Source organism: Lepus europaeus, chromosome 18, assembly GCF_033115175.1.
Source record: "Lepus europaeus isolate LE1 chromosome 18, mLepTim1.pri, whole genome shotgun sequence".
Lineage (NCBI taxonomy): Eukaryota > Metazoa > Chordata > Mammalia > Lagomorpha > Leporidae > Lepus > Lepus europaeus.
The window spans coordinates 4,915,081-4,930,781 of record NC_084844.1 but is presented as its reverse complement, the minus strand read 5'-3'; the positions used below and the strand labels follow the sequence as shown (position 1 = coordinate 4,930,781).

The 15,701-nt window shown below is 53.5% G+C and overlaps 1 protein-coding gene across 5 annotated transcripts in view; it reads left to right on the top strand.

Annotated features, from left to right (window-relative positions):
* Window positions 1–15,701, top strand: part of UNK (unk zinc finger) — a 35,644-nt gene that overhangs the window by 13,030 nt on the left and 6,913 nt on the right. For 4 of the 5 annotated variants that reach the window (XM_062215447.1, XM_062215446.1, XM_062215449.1 and 1 more), the window contains 10 exons: window positions 8,248–8,457; window positions 9,238–9,414; window positions 9,589–9,719; window positions 10,237–10,372; window positions 10,934–11,051; window positions 11,845–11,929; window positions 13,410–13,552; window positions 14,008–14,208; window positions 14,763–14,828; window positions 15,221–15,395. In XM_062215447.1, the coding sequence (XP_062071431.1) occupies window positions 8,248–8,457; window positions 9,238–9,414; window positions 9,589–9,719; window positions 10,237–10,372; window positions 10,934–11,051; window positions 11,845–11,929; window positions 13,410–13,552; window positions 14,008–14,208; window positions 14,763–14,828; window positions 15,221–15,395 (1,442 nt within the window). The remainder of the gene's footprint in view (window positions 1–8,247; window positions 8,458–9,237; window positions 9,415–9,588; window positions 9,720–10,236; window positions 10,373–10,933; window positions 11,052–11,844; window positions 11,930–13,409; window positions 13,553–14,007; window positions 14,209–14,762; window positions 14,829–15,220; window positions 15,396–15,701) is intronic. The other variant, XM_062215448.1, reaches the window with a different exon arrangement.

The window sequence follows — 15,701 nt, the reverse complement described above, 5'->3', positions numbered from 1 at the left end:
AGCCTCTGGATGGAGAAGAAACAGAGGGTGTCCTGGACAAAGGGGACAAGATGACCCAAGTGTGGAGCTATGAGGAGAGAGTGTGATGGAGATACCAACCTTCTAGATTCAAATCCAGCCCACTACCTGCTTCTGTGTGGTACATGAACTAAGATCAGTCTTACATGTTTCTTTGTAGATATTTATTTATTTGAAAGATTTAGAGGAGGAGAAACAGAGGTCGTCCATCTGTTGGTTCACTCCCCAGGCGGCCAGAACAGCCAGGGCTGGTGCAGGCTAAAGCCAGGAGCCAGAAGCTTCATCTGGGTCGCCCACATGAGTGTAGAGGCCCAAGCACTTGGGCCATCTTTGGCTGCTTTTCCCAAGCCAAATCCAGGGAGCTGGATTGGAAGTGGAACAGCTAGGACTTGAACCACCACCCATAAGGAATGCTGGCATCACAGGCGGCAGGCAGCCTAAGCTACTGTATCACAATACTGGCCCCTTTTATATTTTTTAATGATTGAGAAAGTATTTCATGACATATAAGTAGTTTTATTTGAACCATTCTCATTCAGCTTGTATGGAATCAAGGCTGTGGCTGCAGCTGCAGGGCTGAGTGGCTGCAGTGGAGACTGTGTGGCTTTGCCTAGGCTTCGTGCACCCAGCAGGTCCTGTGTCAGATGGATCAGCGCAGCACAACGCTTATTCTTTGTTACCAGTGCATTTCTCTCATGTCAAAACAAGAGGAAGAGAATAAATGAACTTGGAATGTTGGCACTTTTAAGGCACAAAGTATGGAGTATTTTATAGAACTTGGTAGCAAACATTTAATAAAGATAGCTGTGCTGAAAAGATACCATAACGATCACCAGACCAAGTGCTCGTCACACCACTCCCAACTCGCTAGGAAGCAGATGTTCAGAACAATTAAGAGGAAATATTTCTCCTTTTTTTTTTTTTTTAAGGTTTATTTTTTATTTGAAAGATTTAGAGAGAGAGGTAGAGACACAGAGGGAGAGGTTTTCCATCTGCTGGTTCACTCCCCAAATGGCTGCAATGGCCATAGCTGAGCTGATCCGAAGCCAGGAGCCTCTTCTGGGTTTCCACGTGGGTGCAGGGGCCCAAGGACTTGAGCCATCTCCTACTGTTTTCCCGGCCATAGCAGAGAGCTGGGTTGGAAGTAATGCATCCGAGTCTTGAACCAGTGCCCATATGGGATGCTGGCACTGCAAATGGCGCTTTACCCCCTAGGCCACAGCACCAGCCCCAGCACTAATTCTGTTGTGTTCAACTGTTTTCCAGAGAAAACAGACTTAGGGAAGATAACATTTCTCAAAATCTTGAGGACATTGGGAGTAATAGCAATAGTCAGAAGACAAATGGGGCTGGCTCTGTGGCATAGTAGGTTAAGCCTCCGCCTGTGGTGCTGGCATCCTGTGTCGGCACTGGTTTGATTCTCAGATGCTCCACTTCTGATCCACCTCCATGCTAATGGCCTGGGAAAGCAGCAGAGGGCTTGGACCCCTGCACCTATGTGGGAGGCCAGGATGAAGTTCCTGGCTTCAGACCAGCCCAGCCCTGGCTGTTGCAGCCATTTGAGGGAGTGAACCAGCAGATGGAAGACCTCTCTCTGTCTCTCTCTAACTCTGCCTCTCAAATACATACATCTTAAAGAAAAGAAATGATTTTGTGTAGTTTTTGTGGCCCTGGGTAAGTCAACAGGTGTAACTTTTTTTAAAGATTCATTTATTTTACTTGAAAGGCAGAGTTACAGAGAAAGAGAGGTGTTCCATCTGCTGGTTCACTCCCCTAATGGCCACAGTAGCCTTAGTTGGACCAGCCTGAAGCCAGGAACTTCTGTGTCTCCCATGCGGTGTGGGGGCCCGAGCACTTGGGCCATTTTCTGCTTTTTCCAGGCACATTAGCAGGGAGCTGGATCGTAAGTGTAGCATCCAGGACTTGTACTGGCAACCATATGTGATGCCGGTGCTACCGGTGGCGGCTTAACCCGCTGAGCCCCAGCATTGGCCCCATGGGTGTAACTATGCTATTCCACTTTTCTTTATCCATGGAGTCAGCGCGAGGTTTAACGTAACTCAGGAATTAGCCTGTGAACAGCTGCTTGAGACAGTGACAGGTGAGGATATTTTCAAAAAAGGTTAAGAAAACACAAATTGGGTACAACTTGAAATGTCATCTTGCAATGTCTTTTACAGCTGATGCTGGCAAAAATATGGGTTGGGAAAAAAACATTTAACTGGACAGAATGACCAAGATTGTGAAAGTGTATGGGAAAGATTTGCATTTGCCATGTGCTAACTGCCTTTCCAGCACCAGTGAGGAACTTCTTTCCTTCCGGTGGACTTAAGCATCATCAGTTCCATACATTTTTCTCGGCAGCTGAGGAGTTGATGACCTAGCACAGCAGGTTAAGCCACCACTGGGACGACTGCCTTCCATATTGCCAGTGTGAGTCCTGCCCACACTGGCTCAAGTTTTTGAGTCCCTGCCACCCACATTGGGAGACCCGGATGAAGTTCTAGGCTCCTGGCTTTGACCTGGCCCAGCCTCCACTGACAGCCATGTGGGGAGTGAGCCAGCTGGTGGAAGATCTCTGTGTTACCCTGCCTTTCAAATAACTAAGTAAATGTTATTAAAAAAAAAAAAAAAATTCTGACTTGCCCAGCGACATGACAGTTGGATAGCTTAAAATTTCCTTATTTTTTGAAATCAGGACTAAGATTTTTCTGAATGAGAAGAATCACTCTCAGTCACCGTTTTTAACACTGGATGTCTTTCGAAATTAGCTTTTGCTGCAGTCTTGATAATATAAGTGATTCAACCTAAAGGTACGGCAAGACAGTACTTACGCAAACCTTATGCTGCAGGAAAGTCGTTCTGACCTCGCTGCAGTTTGAACCGAGCCATTATCTGGGGCTGCCTGATGCGCCTTCTGTGTCCAGAGGAAGCAGGCACACTCCCAGTTCCTGTCCCCCTTTGCGTGGATTTCTGTTCCAAACACAAACTGATTCTGCCCGTGATTCTGTGTCTTGAAGTGAATGCACAGGACATTTCTATATTTCAGACTCCACTTGCGTAGCTGAGGAGCTCACACTGAGTCTTCAGTTGGAAGTGATCCAAGGAGAAGTAGCCAGGTGACTAGTCCTGTAAATGTCCCCCCCTGCAAGACGACCGCGCTCACTTCACGTCCTGTGCTTGTGGAGGGGCGGCCCATGTGGAACACGCGAACTCTGCTTGGTGCTGGAGCACTGACAGGACCCTCAGCTTGCTAAGTGTCATCCCCCAAACGGGAGTCTGTTCGTAGCAGTAGATCCATAATAAAACTTATAGTCAATTATATCTTGAACTTCATCAATAAAAAGTTTGTGGAAATTGTTTTCTTTTTTGTTACGCAAGTAAATATCATCCTCGGTTTGCCTTGTAACCCTCGAAGTCTCAAATACTCCTTGTCCGGGCCTTCCGAAAGGCGGTTTGCTGGTGCTGTTGTAGGGGAGAGGGGGAGGTGAGTTTGTGTGAAGCCGTGCTGAATGTTCTGGAAGCAGCGGGATCCTGGGTTTACACTGGAACTGCTGCACTGCCTGTGAGCTTGCACCTGGTTTTCTGTCAGCCATCGTAGTGCTTGGCTTTTTACTCACTGCATTCAAGATCCTCACGCTCCCCCAAGAAGAGAGGGAAACACACAGACTAATGTGAAGTGATACAGCTTGGAGCAAGGTTTAAAGATGTGTTGAAGGGCCAGCATCTGTGATGCCAGTGTCCTATATGGGAGCCACTTCGAGTCGCAGCTGCTCCACTTTCAATCCGGCTCCCTGCTAATGCACCTTGGAAAGCAACAGAATAGGACCCAAGTGGTTGGACCCCCTGCTACTCATGTGGTAGACCCACATGAAGCTCCTTGCTACTGCCTTCCAGCTTCAGTCTGGCCTACCCCAGGCTATTGCAGCCATCTGGGGAATGAACCAGCAGATGAAAGATAACTCTATGTGAGTGTCTCCTTCTGTAACTCTCAAATAAATAAATCTTTAAAAAAAAAAAAAAAACTGGAAAATGACCTAGGTGCAAGTTACCACTTGATTTACCCCTCTTTAAGGATGATGAAATAGTTAAGTTTTTGTTAATCCCTTGCCTGTTATTGTTAGTTTGATAGGACAAATGACTGAATTTGAATTTCTTGTAGCCTGACTTGTTTTTTAAGGGTTTTGGAAAATAAAGATAATCCGCTAAGTGTTGAAAGTGAATCACTAGTATCTGCTTCTGTTTTTAAAGTGGTGCGTGCATTTGGTTTTCAGAAAGAGTGTTAGTAGTTTTGTAAAGCAGTTTCGTGATTGATGTATTATGACCATATATAAAAATATTGGAAGGATATTTAGCAAAAAGCTAAGGGTGGTGGGACTGAGGGCGAATTTGCCCTTTTCACTGTTTTCTAAGTTTTTTTAGCAGACATTTTCATAATGTTTACATATATAAACAATAGAATAATTAACATGACATCCCGAAAAAAGATTACAGGAAGCTTTGATTTGATTTAAAGTCAGCCCCCGGTGGGGCAAACCTGAAGGTGCTGCTACCCAGCCAGGGTGCATTGCTGGCCGCGGCAGTGTCTCCACCTTGGGTTGGTCCCCTCGGGTGTGGCATTCTCTGACAGTGCTTTGCTCAGGGCCTCAGGGGTGTCTGGACTCACCCTGTCCACCATAGGTCACTGAGGCCCCGTGACTTTGAAATTAGTCCATGTCTTGGCTTGTATCCTTGGGCATTGGCATTCCTGGGAGCTGGGAGCGTAAAGAGCTTGTGTCCTCCCAGAACCTGCGTCTTCCTTCCATGACTAGGCTCCAGGACTCCGCGATGCTTGAGCTGAAGGAACTGAAGAGCGGTCCTTGGCCTCCCCAGTGTTTTAGGTCTGTCTCGCAGAACTTTGGCATGGGAAGATGCCCTGGAGCATAAGAGAATTGTGTTTCCACTGAACACATTTCACTTCAATCCATGTGAAGTAGAAAAGAGTGATTTCTAAGCGGTTTTCTCCCTGACTGCACTCCTTGTTAGCATGGCTGGAGGGGCGGGGGGAGTGGGAAATCCCCAGCAGACACTTGGATGCCTAGGCGTGGATAGTGCAGCTCCATTATTGTCCTAAGCAGAAGGTTGAACTTTCCTCTCGTCTGATTATAATCTTTTAAGAGTAGGCCTCCTGTTCACTTCCTGGATTCGGCTGCTTTTCCTACAGAAGAGTTAGACATTCCCAGCACTGAGAACTTCTCACAAGGGGACAGGACTGTGCCTGTGTGTCTGGGCTGTGCTGCTGCTGGCCTCAGGCACCTCTTGGTGTTGTCTGGCGGACTTCACTCTTTTTTTTGACTTGTTCCTTCCATGATGCAGTCACTCAGCAAACTGTTAACCTTGTCTTATTCAAGGCACTGTATGGAGTCTTAGAAACTTATGATTGTGGAATTTATAATCTAATGGTACAAATTGAATATACCTGCTCGGAGTGAAATGCTTCAAAGTCAGCAACTTTCTAGTGCGGACCGACACCACTGGTGGAAAATTCCAGACCTGACTTCATGTAATAGGTCAGGGGCAGAGTGCAGGCACACTAAAAACATGGCGTAAAAGTCTCTTCAGACTATAAAGGTCTATATGAACAGATGAACAGTGAATTTTGGTTTTGGTTTTGGGTCTCATCCCCAAGTTAATACCATGTACATGAAAATATTTTAAAGTAATGTACACTTTTTTTTTAAATGTTTTTATTTGAAAGGTGGAACAACAGACAGGGAATTAAAACAGATCTTCCATCTGCTGGCTCACTCCCCAAATGCCCTCAGTAATCAGAGCTGGCCAGGCTGGAGCCAGGAGCCAAGAATTCCATCTGTGTCTCCCACATGTGGCAGAAACCTAAGTACTTAAGCCATCACCTGCTGCCTCCAGTCACATTAACAGGAAGCTGGATCAGGAGGCGCAGGCAGGATTCCATCTCAGGCATTCCAATATAGGATATGGGCGACCCAAGCAGTGGCTTAACCTGCTATACCACAGTGCCCGACTCAAATGTACATTTATTTTTCTTTTTAAAGATTCATTTATTTGAGAGGCAGAGTTACAGAGAAAGACAAGGAGAGAAAAAAGATTTTCCATCCCACGGGTTCACTCCCCAAATGGCTATAATGACTGAGGTTGGGCCAGGCCAAAGCCAAGAGCCAGGAGCTTCTTCCAGGTCTCCTACATGGGTACGGGGTCTCAAGTACTTGGGCCATCTTCCACTGCTTTCCCAGGCACATAGCAGGGAGCTGAATTGGAAGTGGAGTAGCTGGGTCTTGAACCAGCGCTCATATGGGATACTGGCATTGCAGGCTGTGGCTTTAACCTGCACCACAACGTGGGCCCCACATGTACACATTATTAATAAGCAGGATAAGGGCCATGAGAAGTGTCTAAAAAATGTCCTGTGAGAACTTGGGAGGATGAGAGCTATTAGCTGGAGACAAGACAGGTGGAGGTTGGGGAAGACTTCGCAGAGCTGGGGCATTGACAGATGCACGGCCGTGGGGTGGCATTTGGTGTAGCAGTGAAGACACCGCATCCCCTCTCTGAGTGGACGGGTCAAGTCCCAGTCCAAGCTTCCTGCCGGCTTACCCTGGAAGGCAGCGGCAATGGCTGAAGTGGCAGGGTCCCTGCCATCCGTGTTGGAGACCTGGATTGAGTTCCCAGCTCCCAGCGTCAGCCCCTTCTTAGCCCCAGCAATTACAGGCATTTAGGGAATAAACCAGCAGATGGGAGCTCTCTTTCTCTGCCTCTCAGGTAAATAAATAAAATTTAAAACATAAGTTTATTTTAATATAAAAAACTTTCAAAATCCATTCAGTTTCCATGAACTTTCCTGAGACTCCCTTGTATAAGTATCTCCTGTGCAATATTTGGGATTTACTTATGCTAAACAATTATTCATTGTTCATCTAATATTGCAGTTTAGCTGGCTTTCCTGTGTCTTATCTGCTTTAGGCTCAGTCTCTTCCTCACAAAAGCTCTCTGCTCCCCATCTTCTACCTGTCACCTCTTGAACCAGTCTCCTGGTGGGCCCATGGGGAGGGAGTGTGCACGTCGCAGAGGACAGATTGGCCTGGTATTCGGGGGAGGGGCCTGTGTGTGCGGCACAGGGCACAGCTGATGGTCTCACCCGAGAGGGAGACGGGAGAGCACCGGGGCCCTAGCAAGCCTTCCGGAGTCCTGCCCAGTGTCTCAAAATGCGTCTGACCTGAAATAGCCTGCGGCCCCTCCCCTGTCCTTGGACATTTCCCACCTCCTCTCCTGCTCTCGTCACATCCTGCAGTGATTCTTGGAGCTCTGAGCCGGCACACTTTGTAAGAGAAACTGTTCCCTTTGCCTCACTCTTCCTGAATTCTTCATCTGCTAGAAGCTCCCTTCCTTTCCCCTTCTCCTTCCTCCATCCTAGCCTGGTCCAGGAACCTGTTAGGTCCCCTCAGGTACCCTGAGCAAACCTCTCATAACCCTTCCCACACTTGATTTTTAAAAAAGGTTTATTTTTGTGAAAGAGAGGTCTCCCGTCCATTTGTTGGTTCACTCCCCAAATAGCCACAATGGCCAGGGCTGGGCCAGGCTGATACCAGGAGCAAGGAGCTTCATCCAGGTCTCCCGCATGGGTAGCAGAGGCCCAAGGACTTGGGCCATCTTCTGCTTTCCAAGGCACATTAGCAGGGAGCTAGACTCGAAGTGGAGCGGCCCAGACTCAAACTAGTGCCCACTTGGGATGCCAGCATTGCAGGTGGCAGCTTAAGCTGCTGCGCCACAGTGTTGCAGCTCTCAGGCGGTGCCTTGCCTGGCTGCAGGTTTCTTCCCTCAGCCTACAGCCCCAGCCCTGCTCGCGATACAGGGGATACAGGGGTGGTCTCCAGAAACCAGCAGCAGGGACCTCAGAAAGCTTGGAAGAGACTCCCCGTGCTCCTGTGGCAGCGTTTGGCCTGGGAACTGAGCTGCTGTCTAGACTACGCTAGCTGCTCAGCAGGGCAGATAGCTGACTGCCCAGGCCCTGTGGCCCAGGGCTCCTGCCTTTCAGGCTAGCGTGGGACCTGGGTGTGGTGTGGGTCTGTCCTTAGCCACGGGTCTCTCCTGGTGTCCCAGTGAGACTAGTCTCCTCCAGAGGGCCCTCGGGGACTTGGTGGCTAAGTTCTTGCTGGGACGCAAGGGCCTTCACTCTCTGCTCTCAGCTCACTCCACACGGGGCTCTGTCTGCAGGTACCTGAAGGAGTTCCGCACAGAGCAGTGTCCGCTGTTTGTGCAGCACAAATGCACGCAGCACCGGCCCTACACCTGCTTCCACTGGCACTTTGTGAATCAGCGGCGCCGCCGGTCCATTCGCCGTCGGGACGGCACCTTCAACTACAGTCCTGACGTCTACTGTACCAAGTACGACGAGGCTACAGGCCTCTGCCCGGAGGGCGACGAGTGAGTGCCCCAGCCTGCTTTCAAAGGAGCCCCAGGTCTGCTGGGTCAGGCGCCCTCTATTCTGGGCAGAGTCCAGAAGCCAGTCAGAGGCTGCTTGGGAGGAACTAGCTGCAGCCTAGCCCACTTCATGGCCCGGACCTGGCTCAGAACCCCCACTGTGGGGCAAGACCTTTTCTCCCCACTTTCAGAAGCTAAATGACCTTTCTTCCAGTAGGCCCGAGGGGGCAGGTCTGGACCGTGGTGACTCCCTAAGATCACAGGGATCCTATTCCTGTCTCACTACCAACCACACTGTGTGTCTTGCAGTTCCCACGAAGGCTGCACCTCACCACTTCCCCATTTGCTTAGCCTAAGTAGCCTACCACTGATCTCAGAGAAACAGGCACCACACTAATGGTGGACATAGGAGGCAGCACCCCTGGGGGCCTCCCCCAGCGGGCACAGGAAGCGCTGTGGGGTTCTGTTGACACAGCTTGCTGAGCCGTCCCCCAACACTAAGAAACACTCCCGGGGGGGAGGGTGTGTGCCCAGGTTTCCAGTTTCCAGCCGATCCTAGGATCCTCAGTCGAGCTAGCATTTGCTCTCCCAGGCGTCTGTCCAGCCCACACATGTGGCCTCCTGGAAATCTGCGTAGGGCAGCCCGGCTACGCCAGGCCTGGTCGGCCCCTTGAGGCCACAGCACTCAAGAGGAGGGCATCCTCACCTCCAAGCCCCTCAGGGGCAGGGAGAAGGGCAGGGGGTGGGGACCAAAGTTGATTGACTGCCTGTGCTGTGTTGCAGGTGCCCATTCCTGCACAGGACCACGGGGGACACTGAGCGCAGGTACCACCTGCGCTACTACAAGACTGGAATCTGCATCCACGAGACAGACTCAAAGGGCAACTGCACCAAAAACGGCCTGCACTGCGCTTTTGCCCACGGGCCTCATGACCTCCGCTCCCCTGTCTACGACATCAGGTGGGCTGCGGAGTGGGAGCTGGGCTGGGCCGATGGCAGGCTGGGGTCCAGGCCAGGGACTTGGCTACCAGTGATGGTGATGGCGAGGAGCATAGCCTGCAACAGGACTGGCACCCTGGCTCCCTGGCTGCTGCCCTTGTGCCCACTCCCCTCCTGTGTCCTTTCTCTTCCCAGGGAGCTCCAGGCCATGGAGGCCTTGCAGAACGGCCAGGGCACAGTGGAGGGCAGCGTAGAGGGCCAGTCGGCTGGAGCTGCGAGCCATGCCATGATAGAAAAAATCCTCAGTGAGGAGCCTCGGTGGCAAGGTACAGGAAGCAGCCACACTCCCTCCGGCTGGGGCCTGCCCCTCCCCTCTCCTGCCCATAGCTGCCTTAAGGACTTGGCTCACCAGCATCTCCTGACTTCTCCAACCCAAGCTACCTCCCTGCTGGCTGGTACCCACCCCTCGTCCACCTCACAACTACCGTTCAGGAGGCAGTCTGGGGAGTTTTCTCAGTGCGCTGTTCCCAAGATCTTGTGGGCGTTTGCACGTACACACATGACACTGATAAGTACACGTGTGTGTACTCCCCTCATGAGGGTGCCCTTTTTGCTTTGTGAGCTGTGTGTGTCTCAGTGAGGGACCAGCCCTGGCCTGGGCATCCTTAGCTTGCCCGTGGCTTGTGAGGAGGTGGCACTGCACACACCTCTGCTAGCTGAGGGTCCCCTCCGCTCTGGGACCCCTTCCCAATGGCTTCTCCTTGCCTTCCCTCCACTTTATTGATGTTCTCGGGGTATTCCACCTCCACTTGCCTGATCCCTGCCTTCCGGCCCCCTGTGCAGAAACCACTTACGTGCTGGGGAACTATAAGACAGAGCCGTGCAAGAAGCCCCCACGGCTGTGCCGCCAGGGCTATGCCTGTCCCTACTACCACAACAGCAAGGACCGGCGGCGGAGCCCCCGGAAGCACAAATACAGGTCCTTTGGTCCCAGGAGGCCGGCCGTGGGTGGGCGCTGTGACGTGGCAGGGAAGGGATTTTGGCGGAAGCTCCTGCCACTGTGGCTCTCAGGGCGGTGGGGAGACAGCCTGGGTTCCAGGATCATAGGGCCTCGGTTCAAGGGGAGGAAGTAGTAAAGATGGCTGGATTTCTGCATGAATGAGGACCTGGTCCGAGTCTCAGGCCTCTGCAGTTCTGACCCTACAGGGCACATGTGGAGCAAGCCAGGCCACAGTGTGAAAACTGTGGCTGTGGCTGTGGCATGACTCTCCGTGGGCTAGCGTGGTGCCTGGTGGGAGGGCCTGGCTGAGGGAAGCAAAACAGTGGCCTGTTTGGTGCTGCAGCCAGGCTGGGCCAGAGAGACAGCCTGGCTTCTCGCCCTGGTAAGGCCCACACTCTGTAGCTGCGCTTTCTCAGTTCCATGCCTGCCCCTGTGAGGTGGGGAGACAGGGTGGGGCCCTGAGCAGGGATCCTGGTGGCACCCCCAGACCCGGTCTCACCTGGTCTTGCCTCCATCTCACCCCCACCCTTGTTGGGCCAGGTCGTCTCCATGTCCAAACGTCAAACACGGGGATGAATGGGGAGACCCCGGCAAGTGTGAGAACGGAGACAGCTGCCAGTATTGCCACACCCGCACGGAGCAGCAGTTCCACCCAGAGGTGGGCCCATGGAGCCGGCTGGGTCCTTGCTAGGGTGGTGAGGTAGCTTACCATGCTCCTTTTGGGAGGCAAGGAGGGCAGGGTAGGTGTTGGCACAGCCCACCCTGATACCACCCTGGAAGAGGAATTGTGGGCTCAGGTTCCTCCCGCAGTGCCCTTCACACCCTCTGGTAGCCTCTCGCTCTGGGCTCACACTGGCTGACCAACCCTCTGCCTGTAACTTTGTTTCCCCACAGGCTGTCTGATGGGGAGGGCATGGACTGAGCGTGTTGACCTGGCTAGTCTGGGTTTGTGCTTGTGACCGATCCAGTGACCTCAGAGCCTAGGATACCACCACCACCCTCCTTGATGCTGTCTAGCCCACTGGTGCTGCCTGGTGGTCTTGTGCAGGATAGAAAGGGGCACATCCTGCCCCTGCCCCTGGCTCCATGGAAGCCAAGAAACCCGGAGACAGACTTGTGGACAGACCGCCGTGAACCCTCACATGAATGAGAGCTCTGGTCAGACAGCGGAGTGGAGTTAGACCTAGACAGGTCCCAACTCTGGGAGCCCTACAGGGGCTCAGCCCTAGCCAAGACCTCGAGTGGAAAAGATCCCTTTGTGAGGGCTGGGAGGCCTGTGAGCACAGAAGGGAGGGTGTCGGTGGCAGGGAGTCGCCAAAGAGTTCTGGGGACGTCGGGGAGCAAGTGGGACATGGGAAAAATGACTAAGCTGCCCACCCATGCTGAAGGATGGGGAGCCGGCCTGGTTCTCCCTGCCCAGACCTGACCCCTCTCTGTCTCTGCCCCTGCAGATCTACAAGTCCACCAAGTGCAACGACATGCAGCAGTCGGGCAGCTGTCCCCGGGGACCTTTCTGCGCCTTTGCCCACGTAGAACGTATGCTGCTTCCAGTACCCTGGGGGGCTGTCCTCCCCTCCGCCCCTGCCCTGACTCTCGAGGCTGCGTGCACAGGAGTCCCCGTCTGCCTGCAGAGGCCTTGCCCCGCCACAAGTTCCCTTCCCCTCGCTTCTCTCGAGCTGGCCTCAAAGCCAGCCATGTTCTTCTGCTTTCCCAGACCATTGGCAGAGAGCCAGATCCTCAGTGGAGCAGCCAGGACTCGAACCAGTCCCCATATGGATGCTGGCACTGCAGGCAGTGGCTTTACCCACTATTCCACGGTGCCTGCCACTGGGGCGAGTTCTTTAGTCTTGTCATTTTCCAGCCTGGTAATGCAAGCCACAAATTTGGGACCCAGAGTGTCACCTCCCCAGTGGTGGCAGATCTTACCATATCTTCATTGTGATTGGTCCTGATGCCCATGTGCCATTTTTGAAGGTTTTTTTATAACACATTTTTATTTATACAATCATTTCAATCAACATAGGAAAATATCAAAATATTTTCTTTTTTCTTTTTCTTTTTTTCTTTTTGATAGGCCGAGTGGACAGTGAGAGAGACAGAAAGGTCTTCCTTTTGCCGTTGGTTCACCCTCCAATGGCCGCTGCGGCCAGCGCACCGCGCTGATCTTAAGCCAGGAGCCAGGTGCTTCTCCTGGTCTCCCATGGGGTGCAGGGCCCAAGCACTTGGGCCATCCTCCACTGCACTCCCGGGCCACAGCAGAGAGCTGGCCTGGAAGAGGAGCAACCGGGACAGAATCCGGTGCCCCAACTGGGACTAGATCCCCGGGTGCCAGCGCCGCAGGCGGAGGATTAGCCTATTGGGCCGCGGCGCCAGCCAAGTATTTTCTTTTTCTGTATGCTAAGCCTTGGGGATCCAGTATTTAATACCTAAAGCACACTACAGCTCAGACCAGCGATTCAGGTGCTCAGCAGCCACACGTGGGTTGTGGCTGCCAAGCGGGGCCGCGTGGCTGTAGATCCTCAGCACCGCTGCCACTTGCAGTCTCGGCAGTGGGGGCACAAGTAGCCCCCACCTCTGCTCCTGAGACCCAGGCACTGCCCTGGTTCTCGCACCCTCTCTGGGCTCAGCTTGTCAGAGTGGAAAAGGAGACCGAGGCGCTGGGAGGGAGAAGCAAGTTCCCAGCACTGGCAGCGGTCTGAGGCGACAGAGCTGGGACTGGCGGTTGAGGCTTTGCGACTGACAGGTGGTTCAGACCCCAGCTGCCTCCCAGCTGTCAGCTTGGCGGGTTTCACTTAGCTTTCTGAGCCTGTTTCCTCGCCTGTAAGAGGAAGACCGTGATGTTTCCTATGTGTTTAGTTACTGCGGGGAGTCCCAGTTAATGTCAAGTGCTGGCCCAGGGCCTGGGGCTCAGTACGTGCATAGCCATAAGATAGGAAGCTTCTCTTAGCATGCACGAGACCCAGGAGCGTTTCTGGGGCTGGCTGGGTAGCCTGCTGACTCCTCCCGTCTCTTGCAGAGCCACCCCTGAGTGATGACCTCCAGCCCTCCTCAGCTGTATCCAGCCCCACCCAGCCAGGGCCTGTCTTGTACATGCCATCTGCTGCCGGAGACTCGGTGCCTGTGAGCCCCTCCAGCCCGCATGCCCCCGACCTCAGCGCTGTACGTGCCTGTCCTGGGGAGGGGGTGGGCACCATGCCTGCCCGGGAGCCCACACCTGCCTCTTATCCCCCAGGCTCCCTCAGCCTGTGCTTGGAGAGGAGGCCCTTGTAACTTGTCTGCAGGCCACAGGGTTCTTCCCTTTTCTGCCCCAAGGTTCCAAGGGTTCTTTGCTTTCAAAAGGGGCCGGATTGGGGTGGAGGAGCTTGGGGGCTATGCACGGGGGGAGATGTTCCGGAGCCTATGTTGATCAGGCTGGGTCAGGCTGGTTGAAGGAACAACGCCTCTGTCACTCTTCTGCCTACCACACAGACCATTTTCCCCGTGAGGTTCAGGGGTCCCTAGGTGGTTGTTGCTGCCCAGTAACCCATGAAAACGGAACTGCTCCCTTGGCAGAGGGGCGGCAGGTGGACTGTGCCTCGGCCTGCAGATGCCCACCAGCCACCCCTTCTCTGCAGCTCCTCTGCAGGAACAGCAGCCTAGGCAGCCCCTCCAATCTCTGTGGCTCCCCACCAGGCTCCATCAGGAAGCCCCCGAACCTCGAGGGCATCGTCTTCCCCGGGGAGACAGGCCTCACCCCTGGCGGCCATAAGAAGGCCCCTGGCTTTGAGAGGGAAGACCAGGTGGGAGCCGAGTACCTGAGAAATGTCAAGTGCCAGGTAAGGGATGAGCGGGGCAGCAGAGGCTACTAACGCCCGGTGAGGTTAGCTGGCGAGGCTTGCAGGGGAGTCTTGGCCCCGTATGGGGTACAGGCCTCGGAGGAGCTAGGACGACTCTTTTCAGCCTCTTCTGGACGGAGCAGGGTGAGAAATGCTCCCATCTGACAGCTGAAGGCAGGGAGATTGTGAGGCTAAGCATCTCAGTGTCACAGGACAGTAAATGAATAGGGATTCCCTGACCTGTGTCTTCTGGAAGAAATGGCAAGGCCTGGGGGAACAGCACAGAGGGCTCCCTAACTGGGCCTGCAGAGAAACCTTCTAGGCTTATCTGGGCTCCGAGTCTCTTGGGAGGAGAGGATCAGCTCTCTGCTCAGGGTAGGAAAGGAGTGGGGATGGGGAGGGGGAACGGGGTACAGAGGGGTTCCATGACAGGTGATAAGTCTGCCGCCACCTGCCCCCATACCTGCAGCCTCTGAGCCACGCAGGTTTAGGTGAATCCTAGCTTCAGCCCCCAGCCCCACATTGACCTCTGCTGCCTGCCTTCTCTGTTTTAGGCCAAATTAAAATCTCACTCACTAGAGCCCAGGAGTCAAGAGCAGCCTCTGCTTCAGCCCAAACAGGTACCAAGCCCTCAACTCCTTCCTGCTCCCTAGCACCTGCTGTGGACAGGACAGGCCCAGACCCAAGAGTGTTCAGAGTAGGAACGTGTACTTTTCCCCTAGCTGCAAGTAGGGACTAAGGTAAGGCCTGACCCCAAGCCCAGAGAGGGTGGGGGTCAGGCCCTGGAGCCCCTCACTTCTCAGACTCGCTCCTCAGCCAGTCAGGGCACGCTGATTGGCATCCTCACCATGCCAGGCACTGCTTAGTGCTTCCCTCTTTGACTTTAGGGAGTTGAGTGGCCTGGCAGGCCCAGCAGGGCATGGCACAGCCAGAGGAGAGCTGGGTGTGCCGTGTCCCTGGGCCCCTCCACGTGCAGCCTCCATTGTCTTTCCTCCTCACCCTCTCATTGCAGGACATGCTGGGCATCCTCCCTGTGGGCAGCCCCCTCACCTCCAGCATCTCTTCTAGCATCACCTCCAGCCTGGCAGCTACTCCCCCCAGCCCCGTGGGCACCAGCAGCGTCCCTGGCATGAACGCCAATGCTCTGCCCTTCTACCCCACTAGCGACACAGTGGAGTCCGTCATAGGTGAGCCCAGGACTGGGTCTGGAGTCGGGCATCACATCACTACAGTGAGACTCAGATCAGAAACTGGTCAACGTAGACATCTGTCTTAGGACAGCTAGGGGGGGTTCTGAGAGGGCCCTCTGAGCTAAGGGGAAATGAACCTGAGGTGAAGAGCCAAGATTAGCTCTCGAAGCTCTCTGGTGTGAATTAGGAAGAGGTGCAGATACAGTCCCAAGACACACGTCCTGCAGTCCCAAGTCATTCTCTTACTGGTGTCCTTGTGCAGTGACAACCTGCACTGCTCTGCCTGGGAGTCCTGGCAATAGA